The sequence below is a fragment of the Nicotiana tomentosiformis genome, chromosome 1, assembly GCF_000390325.3.
Source record: "Nicotiana tomentosiformis chromosome 1, ASM39032v3, whole genome shotgun sequence".
Taxonomy (NCBI): Eukaryota; Viridiplantae; Streptophyta; class Magnoliopsida; order Solanales; family Solanaceae; genus Nicotiana; species Nicotiana tomentosiformis.
The window spans coordinates 41,192,845-41,203,462 of record NC_090812.1 but is presented as its reverse complement, the minus strand read 5'-3'; the positions used below and the strand labels follow the sequence as shown (position 1 = coordinate 41,203,462).

Genomic DNA, 10,618 nt, shown 5'->3' with positions numbered 1-10,618 from the left:
ATGTGGAGGTACTGTCATATCATGGCGCTCCACAAAGCAATCTATTGTTGCTACTTCTTCAAATCATGCTGAGATAATAGCTATTCATGAAGCAAGTAGGGAGTGCGTATGTTTGAGATCAGTGATTCATTTTATTCACGAAAAATATGGTTTGGAATGTGATAAAAGATCCACAATTTTATATGAAGACAATGCTGCATGCATAACCCAATTGAAGAGAGGATTTATAAAAGGAGATAGAACGAAGCACATTTCACCAAAATTATTCTACACACACGATCTTCAGAAAAATGGTGACATTGATGTGCAACAAATCCGTTCAAGTGACAATCCGGCAGATTTATTCACTAAATCTTTGCCAACTTCAATTTTTGAGAAGATGGTATACAAGATTGAAATGCGGAGACTCAAATATTTGAAATAAGATTTTCATGAGGGGGAGTAAAATACACGATAAAGGTTTTCATGAGGGGGAGTAAAATACGCGATGTACTCTTTTTTTTTTCCTTACTAAGGTTTTTCCCACAGGGTTTTCCTTATAAGGTTTTTAATGAGGCAGCTAGTAATGCGTATTACTAAATATATGTACTCTTTTTCCTTCACTATGATTTTTTTCCCACGGGTTTTTTCCTAGTAAGATTTTAATGAGGCACATTATCTTTTAATGAACATCCAAGGGTAGGGCTGGCGAGTGGGCCGGTCCCGGGCCGGTCCCAAATTAAACGGGCCAAACGGTCCCGGGCTAAATGGGCTTTTTGTAGGGACCGGCTCGGGACCGGGACCGTTTGGTCCCGGGCTAAACGGTCCCGGCCCGCGGGCTAAACCGGCTAAGTGGGCCCAACATATATTTTAAAAAAAAAAATTAAATAGATATTAGAGACAAAAGGATGTTAAAAAAAATATCTAAGAAAATGCTTTGTAAATTTTATTATAGAATTGTGACCTAAATTTTATTTAACATCCTAAATTTGAATATTCAATATCGAATATATATGGTATATAAGATGTATATATAGTATATATATATATAAGCTATATTAGATAAGCTATATATACATCTTATAATATCTTATATATTATATATAAGATGTATATATAGTATAGTATATATATTAAATGTATAATATATAGCTTAATATTAAATGTATATAAGATATATATCAGTATATATATATATATATATATATATATATATATATATATATATAAGTAATAAGCTATATTCGATAAGCTATATATACATCTTATATACTATATATAAGATGTATATATAGTATAGTATATATATATTAAATGTATAATGTATATATATCGATATAAGATGTATATACATCTTATATACTATATATAAGATGTATTAGTATATAAGATGTATATATAGTATAGTATAGTATATATATTAAATGTATAAAAAGTTTGGGATTAAAACAAAGTTGGGGGGGTTAAATGGCTATTTTATAAATAGCCAACGGCTATTTTTGACAGCCCAACGGCTATATTTAAAAAAAAATATCCGTTGGGACCGTTTGGCCCGCTAAGGGACCGGTCCGGTCCCGGTCCCTGGCGGGCTAAATGGTCCCGGGCCTGGCGGGCCCAAATCATAGGACCGACCCACGAGACCGGCCGAAGCCCACTAAAACCGGGCCAAACGGTCCTGGCCTGTTTAGCCCGTTTGGCCCGCGGTCTAGGGCCGGTCCCGGGTCTGGACCGGCCCACTTGCCACCCTTATCCAAGGGGGAGTGTTATAAATATATTATATTATGGATATTCATTTACTCCATTGTAAATAAGCTTCCTGAAGAAGTTTATCCATATGAGACTCCGCCGTAAATATGTTTATCTATTTAGTACTCTGATGGAAATAAGCCTCCTGAAGAAACTTATCATTTTGGTATTCCGTTATGGATAAACATAACCCCCGATAGAAGATTATCTATATCTGGTACTGTAGCAGCTTACAAGCAGCTTACACAACAGCTTGCAATAGCAGCTTACAAGCAGCTTGGAGTAGCAGCTTACAAGCAGCTTACACAGCAGCTTGCAATAGCAGCTTATGCAGCAGCTTCCTTTCTTCTATAAATAAAGGAGTTTTCAGTCCATTATGTACATAAGTTTGAAATTTGAATAATATATCAGTTTCTCTCTATACATGTCTTTACTTTACTGTTTTTATTTTATAACAGTGGAGTAATTTTTGCAAATACTCCAATATTTAGTGGCTTGTTGACTTGCATTTGAGTTTGTACGGCACACTTAACATTATGAAGTTGTGTGATCCTATTAGATATTACGGAAATATTTTTTACTATTCATACACCAAAATAATATGGGACATGTGAATTTTACATATAGTTTATCACTTTTTCATTGTTAATTACTCATATGTTTTTTTACTTTAATTTATCACTTAATTCAATAAACTAATATAATTTGATACATACATCACTTAGTTCTGAATGCTAGTGAGTTTTTCTATGATATCAGAATAATTAATGTTACAAATCCAATTAAGACTAAACAAAAGAACAAATGATGAGGCAGTATGCATAAGGACTATTTAGAAGAAAAAAAAACACCACTCTGCAAAAAAGTGATTGTATATACAATAAATATGTTCAACGGGAAAAGCATACAACAATGAAATATAATCGCATTAGTGGGATTTGGGAAGTTAGTGTGTACGCATACAGACGTTACCAACAGTATAATCCCGTTTCAGGGTGTTTACCTTGTCCAACGGGAAAAGCATAATAGCAGATATTTCTCCTACCTGGATATCATATTTTCCCGCAATATCCAGAGAGAAGAAACTGTGCGTAACAGAGAGAAGGTGAGGGAGCTATGATTGGTTTGGGCGCTTGTCCATGGCTTTGTGGAGCCTATCCCTATCCTTCTGGATTCTTCAAATTCCCATCTTCCAACACTACCACCTGCTCCTCTGTTCCTGCCTTTATCATACATTGCAGTAATTCCCAATTTACACCTCAAGGCCCGGGCCCCTCGCAAACTGACCTCAAATTTGTTCTTCACGATGCTCTCGACGCGTTTGGTGTCAATACAACCCATGCCCGTATAGCTAGAGAAGGTTTCTGCTCTCAAATTCGAAAACTATCGGATATAGAGAGAGGAACGAGTATTTGCATAAACAGAGGGGTTGATTTAGGGCAAGCCGCTCTTCATATAGCGGCGGAACATGATTCCCTTATTTCACACTCTTCTGTTCCACTCCCTGTCGCTGATTTCCTTGAGAGATTAGATCATCTTTCTATGGAGTACTGTTCGCGTTATAGCTCTTCCTTTAAATCTTCTCCAGAACACTTCATTCACTGTTTAGAAACGTACTTGTACGTTAATAAGGTAATTTTAGAGTATTTGATTTTATCATGTTTCTTCTTTGCTATATCTGTTTGGAAATGGATGCTTACTCGTTGATCATTTATAAACTGCTTGAATGCCTCGCATTGTATTTTGGATACGAAGAAAGAAGCTTGCATACTCCATGAACTTTTAAAAGGTTGGAACTTAAAGCGTTTTTTTTTTTTTTTTTTTAAACTTAAAGCGTTAATAAGTTAATTTAGGGGATTTTAAGAACAGGAGAATGAGATGTGTTATTGCATCATTGAATGTACCGTTCAAGTGGGAGATTAACAGATATTTTTCAGCCTAAGGAGCATTCTTACCCATAAAAAAAAAAGTATTCTATTCGTAGGATGTATCGCTGTTAGATTCCTGACTGATGTGTGGTTCTCATTGTTGGCTGAATGGCGTGGCAGTTGACAGCTTTTTTCCAGTTGCGTGGAAAGTTTCTAATTCAAAATTGTGCGCCCTATTGCCATGAATGGCCATAATTATTGAGTTATGCTAAACTTGTTTTTTACAACAGTGATTTGAGAGCCGATACGTTGCTTGGATGTTTCTTTAAAAGAGGTGAGGGAGTAAGAAGTTAGTTGGAGTTCCAAGCAATTTTCAATTTAAATTGCTATCAGTTGTGATCTTTGGCCTTGAGGCTTAGCTGGTTGAATTCGATACTTCTGTTCCCCTTTCACCCTTTCCCATTATTACATAAAGCTGGAAAGGTGGACCATTTGTGAAATATTTCAAAAAGATGGCTCTCCTAGAGAATTACCTTCTCTGCCTACCCTTTGCTTTCCGTCAGTGGGAAAGGGAACATACCCCATTACTAGAAGACATGCATAGTGAAATAAATACAGCTTGGCAGAGGGAAAGAATGGAATTATCATGAAGAATTAGAAAATTTTGAATTTTTTTCTTCTAACTTGAAAAAGGGCATGCAGTTGAATCCTATAGGGATCAGATACACAACCTGTTCCACCATACAACTAAATACAACTGCAAAATGGTTGCACGCTGAAGAAGTTCTATTTTCATGACTGAGGCTGACAGGTATTATTGGATCTGATTGCAGCACAATATTTCATGAGGGGAACATGAATTTGATGGCATATTTAATTGTGTTAATGCGAAACTCCGTTCGTATTCAACTATAAATTGTATCTGCTTGTATGTTTTTCCTTAATTTGTGAGTAGAAGGTACTATTTGGTTGTTTTAAGTTTATGGCTGGTCTTATTTCCTTCAATGATCGACATTATCTTCAAAAATCCTGACCTGGTTCAATTCACAGGGTTTCCGAAGGACTGGTGAGAGGAATCAATCAGAGCCACGTGCTCTTTATCTTCACTCAGTGTGTCCCTTTCTCTCTTCTGTTTTCCATGGCTACTAACTATAGCCTTCATGTTAAACCAACATTTTTGCTTAACTTCAGGTTTTAACACATCGCTTCGGTTCTGCTTCACTACTTTCACTTATATACTCAGAGATATTGAAGATGCTTCGCCTGTGCGGTCTTTTAAGTTTTGATATTGAGGTTTTCTTCCCTCATGATTCTTATAGCTCTCCTCGAGGCTACTGCAAACAAAAAATGAAAGAGTCTGATCAATCACATGTCATGACTACTCAGTCGTTGCTAGTGGAGGTAAATTTTCCTGCGAGAGTGATCGAATCTATTTCCTTCTGATTTTCTTTCATTGACTTATCATATATTAAATGTGTGTTCTAATGTATTCTTTCGATAAGTGTTCTGCATTCCATTCTTATTAGGTTCTTGGAAAGTATTTTGATCAAGTAGGTTCTTGGAAAGTTATGGAGAAATATCTAGGAATGCTCCCTGAAATTATAGAGGACCATAAATAGTTCATTGTCTAAGAATGCTCCCTGACAACTTCTAAGAGACCAGAACATTTGGAGTCTTCAAGATTCTCCTTCCCGTTTTAGAAATGCTGCCTCTTTACTCTTTGTTCAATTCAAGTTGTCATCCCTGATACTGTCTTTTGGTAATGTCTTTTAAGCGAAAGTCAGGTTCATTTCAAGTCCCAATAATTTTGTAACCTTTTATATGAGAGAGGAGAGAAGTTACAAAGCTGTTTTTGGCTTTCTAATTTACTTCAGTCAACGTTTCTTAAGAGATGGCTAATTGTTCCATATATAAATTCTACAACTTTACTATTTAGTTATTTGACCAGAGTGTGTAACTGATTGAAAGAGGTAAATATCACTTTCACTGTATCATACCCTTATTAGCTGGGTGTTTTTTGGTTGCTTGGCTTTTATGCCGTTGGCACCTTTTGTGCCAAGGCTGGGGCCCATTTGGGACTGCACTGATCTAATTTACTTATGAAAGAGGTATACTGTAACTGCTCTGATTTGTTCTATTTCCAGAATCTGAGAGGATATTCTGAAGGTAGAGGTAAGGTCTGCGTACACACTACCCTCCCCAGACCCCACTTGTGGGATTTCACTGGGTTTGTTGTTGTTGTTGTTGTTGAGAAGATATTCTGAAGAGAAACCTGCTAAAGCTAATTTCGAACGATACAACTAATCTTCATTATTACATGCCTTCATTACATTTACATTTACATTTTCTTGCTGTCATATCTTGAAAAGCTCTCCATCTGACTGTCAATTGAATTAACTAAAAGTCTGATGTGCTTTTTTGCTTAATTCTACTTATAGTTGCTCCATGTCTGTATATAGATGCTGAAAGATTTGAAGGATGCTTTCTGGCCATTTCAGCTTGATCATACTAAGAGTCCTTTCCTGAGAGCAGCACGAGCTGCCAACTGTTCTGAAAGTGCCAATGATTCTGAAGAAAGGTCTTTCAGCAGTTGAGCAATCCATAAATTCCCTTTCACAAGATAAGACTACACTTGTTTACCCATCCTTATTATATTATTTGCATGCAGTGCATTCGAGCTTGCATCTGTCAAGGCTGCTCTGCATAGGCTACAGCGTGGTGTTTGGACCAGTGTTCGATTTGGGGACATGAGACGTGCACTCTCTGGTATGTGCATTCAACTTTTTCCCTCTTTAAAAAGTATTGTTATACTTTTAAGAATTGTCATTGGTTCCATTAAGGCTTAATCATTATATATTTCAATTTTGATACGTAATAATTATACATTTCATGACATTCCAATAAACCTGGATGTTCATTTTATGTCTGAAAAGTTCAATAGCAGTGATTGTTTGGATAGAAATGAAGGGTCAAAATTTTGTAAGAACATGTTTCTTGGTAAATAAGGCAGCTTAGGATGCTCTGTAAAAAGTTACCGATGGAATATCAGTTTTTTGTTATAATATTGGTTTCTAGTTGATGAGATATAATAGGATACAGTAGTTAGGAGTAGGTTCAAATTTACTTAATGTGCCATATTTGGTTGCACAATTTCAAGAGAAGGGTAGGTTTATCTTGATTACACCTTTTTTTCCTTTTTTCTTCTTATCTTGATTACATCTTAAAATAGAGTCTATTGTTTGGAGACTAGGTTGCACCTGAAGCAAGATTTGATTCTGTTTAATGAGTGATGTTCCTGGGGCAACTTCGGTTAATTAGTATTTAAATCTCACCTGACTTAGAAGATCAATCACTGGGTTCCTTATAATAAAAAATAAAAAAAAAGAATCAATGACTAGGTTAGATAAACACTTCAGAGGGTTTTGACAAGTAAAAAAAATACAGATGAACTTTCATCAGCGGAACTTCCCCAGCATGAAGAGACCCACACTTCTATTTGCTTGTTTCTTCTAAAAGGTGTTGGAGGGTACAAAGGCGTCGTTTCTTAGAAACCATTATGTTCTAAAAATAGGCTTGAAGACAGTTATTTCTGACTCAACTTGTATATTTCATAGGTTGTTCAAAAATAATATAAAGAGTCAGGGACGTTTGGATTTCTCCGTGCAGTGATATAAAATGCTTCCCAGGCTATGTCAATTCAGTTTGAAGTTTATGTGCTTTTCTTCTGATATGATTCCCAGAGGATTTTTATTACTAAGTTGACTTGCTGTTATAGCCTTACAATGTCTGGTCTATCTTTGCCTGTTATGATCATTATTCTCTTGGCAGCATGTGAACATCTTATCCTCTTGCAAATTGATCGTAAGGAATTGAGGGATTATGGTGTTCTGCTCTACCATTGTGGATTTTATAAGGAAGCACTCCAGTACCTTACATTATACCAGGATAGGAAGGTAGTTTTCCTCTGCTTAGTGACTCTTGATTTGGTTTCGTTTCATTTCTACCATTGACTAACTTTGCAGAATTGCATTATACAGAAGGACTTGTTTGGTTTGATTGATAATGTGGAGGAAGAAGAAGCTTTGGAGAAATTAATTATTCGCCTTAACCTCATCTTGATGGAGGAAGGTTGGTCTCCCCCCTCAGATAACAGAAATTTCCTGAGCAACAACTCTGAGCCCTGGTAATGCTTGTAACATCTTGTTCAATAAGCAGGTTCAGGTGTACTTGAAGTATGGACAAGTCAAACTTGTGGAATCTGTCCCTCCAAAGGATCTAAAGATAGAACCGATCCTCTGTAGATAACTGTACACCAGGAACTAACGTATCTAAGAATAGGTTAAATGTAACACAAATTCATAGTCGTGTATAGGAGAATGCTAATGTCCCTTAACCCATAACAATACGCTTAACAATTCCAATTAACCAATGAAATAATACAATGCTTCGTGGAATAATACGTTTGTGGTGACAAATACCATTAGAAACTCTTCTTGCTAATAAGCTTCTCTAGTAGGCTCTTCTTGTTAATGATTCTGACTTACTGAGAATAAATAGGGTATACCAGAATCCTTATCTGTTATCAATTATTTTTTTAAGTCTAGCTTCACTAATATAAGTATTTTTAATTCGTTAATACTGAGTAATTGTTTTGCTTATGATGATCTTTGTTATGATGCTGTTTCATAAACTTGCTTTTCCATCGAGTGGCTTAGATATTCTCCTACTGAGAAGGAAAAAAGGAACTCAAATAGCCTTCTAGTCGCAGCTTATTCTTTGCTAAATGCAATACTTTGGTAAATTGTTTTCAAATTCAATTAAGAGAATCGTGCAAAGTTTTGTGCATTTTGTCGTTAAATTTGTGATGGCATATTAGAAGGAATGGAGGAATTAGCAGTTAATCTACCCGTTCAAACATTACATATGGGCGAGGCAATCAATGGTACTTTTACAAATATTTGTTTGTATAAGTGAACCAAACACCGTTGCAGAAAAAGATTTCAGCTTTTGTAAAATCAATAAACAACTCTAAAGTTGTATAAGTATTTAGTTGAAAAAAGTTCTCAAATTTTAAAAAAGAAAAAAATTCGGAAAAGGTTTTCGATTTGTTTTTCAAACAAACACCAGAGACAACCAAGGCTCTAAATCCCCTTTTCCTCTCTTGGATCTCCAATTCTCCATTCTCCTCGACAGCATTTAGATGTTAAATAGTTTCTGTGTGAAAGCCTTCCTCTACTTCATGACTAGCAAAACTTGTACTCCTGTTTTGAATTTTGAATTTTGAATTTTTGTCTTCGCAAGATTTAGTCAACTTTTTTTCTTTAAGAAAAAGAACTTTTGCAAACATATCACATAGTAGCAAAGTTTTGTTATAAATCTGTATTGTTGTAATAAACAATTAAACCATTATACTTTCTGAAATATATAAACAAAATAGAAAGTTAGTAACACTTGTTTAACGAAATAAATTCTGGAAAAACAGTATAACAATAAATCGAGCCTACTGAATACACAGTGTGTCCTTAAGGAAATTATTCCTCTCAAGTACCCGAGGTGCTGGAATATATCCTCACAGGATAGAACGATTTAACTCACCGGAGTGTTGGTACCAAAAACGCCGGTGAACAGCGAGCCACTCGAATGCTGTAAAAACACACTGGAATTTTTGTGCACAAGAAGAAGAAGAAGATCAGAAAATTTCGTAAGGAAAGATTCTGGGATTCAAAGTATATTTATAGAGTTGTTGGCATTATTTCTGAAAAGGTTTGCAACCTTTCAGAAACAACCATGGTTGTTGGAACAGGTTGTGTGAAACATTGCGGGAAAATGGATTTAAAATAATACGGGAAAGAAAACGGGCCAGACCGGACCGGGTCGTGGGTTATTCCGGATTGAATTTTTAGTCAATTATTTAATTAATTAATTAAATAATTGAAGAAATTTTTTCCAAAAAGATTAATCAATCAATCGTTGACCAAATCCAAATCCGAAGCCGAAGCCGAAGCCGAAGCCGAAGCCGAGCGAGCGACGACGACGGCGCGAGACTTGCCTTCTTCTTAACTCTTTAAGAGCTAGAAGAAGAGCAATTATATATATACCCATCAAAAGCCTTTTCTTCCTCCAATATGGGACAATGTCCCTTTGCCAAAGAGGGAAACTCAAATATTTTATTTTTTCTCCATTTCTCATTCACCCACTTTAAGCTACACAAGCTTAAAATCCCAACAATTTCCCGCATGAATGGGGAATGACTATAAAATAAAAGGAATGCACGGACGCGTGTGTGTTTTACATGCAAGAATTAGTTGCATCTGGATAAGTAGGTTTCCCTTTGAACTTTCCGTAGTGAACTTATATCGGATATACTCGGTCAATTGATAGATTTGATATCTTTGAACCGTCGAGCTTTGTTGTATACCTAGACAACATAAGTCACACAATCAATCCTTAACCATCTATGGTTCTCACGGTTGTGTTCGTTTCAGCCGTGAACACCGCCTGGTTTCATGAGTGCTTAGAGAATGGGCCTTTACTTTCATTCCCTTGAAGCGGCTTACACTTCACACTCACATAGGTGATTTCTAAACGTGTAATCCTATAGACACACTATCTGGTCATATCCTGCCAGACTTAGCAAATCATTAAAAAACCTTAAGCTTTGTTGACTCATCAAAAAGCCTTAATGCTTTACCTCGATTTCTGAACATTGTCTTCATCACGAGAATGGGTTGAGTTATTTGACAATGTTGAACCGTCATTCATAACTTTGTTTGATCTCTTTGAACCTAACTCGTGGGATCTCCAGTCTGCTAGGTAGAGTTACGACCATGATGACTTGTCCTAGACCTTAACCCCATTCCCTTTGATGATCTTTCAACTGCCTCTCTAGATAGGCCTTTTGTAAGTGGATCCGACATGTTATCTCTTGACTTTACGTAGTCAATTGTGATAACACCACTAGAGAGTAGTTGTGTAATAGTATTTTATCTCCGTCATATATGATGAGATTTTTCGTTATACATAAT

The 10,618-nt window shown here is 36.0% G+C and overlaps 1 protein-coding gene across 6 annotated transcripts; it reads left to right on the top strand.

Annotated features, from left to right (window-relative positions):
* The first annotated feature begins 2,675 nt into the window (after window positions 1-2,675).
* Window positions 2,676-8,050, top strand: LOC104114679 (uncharacterized). 6 transcript variants are annotated; one of them, XM_033660943.2, is made up of 8 exons: window positions 2,676-3,357; window positions 4,644-4,703; window positions 4,785-4,994; window positions 6,092-6,171; window positions 6,262-6,359; window positions 7,422-7,546; window positions 7,631-7,721; window positions 7,809-8,050. In XM_033660943.2, exons 1-8 carry the CDS (start codon window positions 2,842-2,844, stop codon window positions 7,892-7,894), a joined length of 1,266 nt encoding a protein of 421 aa, XP_033516834.1. In that variant the 5' UTR covers window positions 2,676-2,841; the 3' UTR covers window positions 7,895-8,050. The 6 variants fall into 6 exon arrangements, with proteins under 6 accessions (XP_033516834.1, XP_033516836.1, XP_033516832.1 ...); XM_033660941.2 differs by having other exon boundaries at window positions 2,679-3,357; window positions 6,053-6,171; XM_070181767.1 differs by having other exon boundaries at window positions 3,268-3,357; window positions 4,644-4,784; window positions 4,913-4,994; window positions 6,053-6,171.
* Window positions 8,051-10,618: the final 2,568 nt, after the last annotated feature.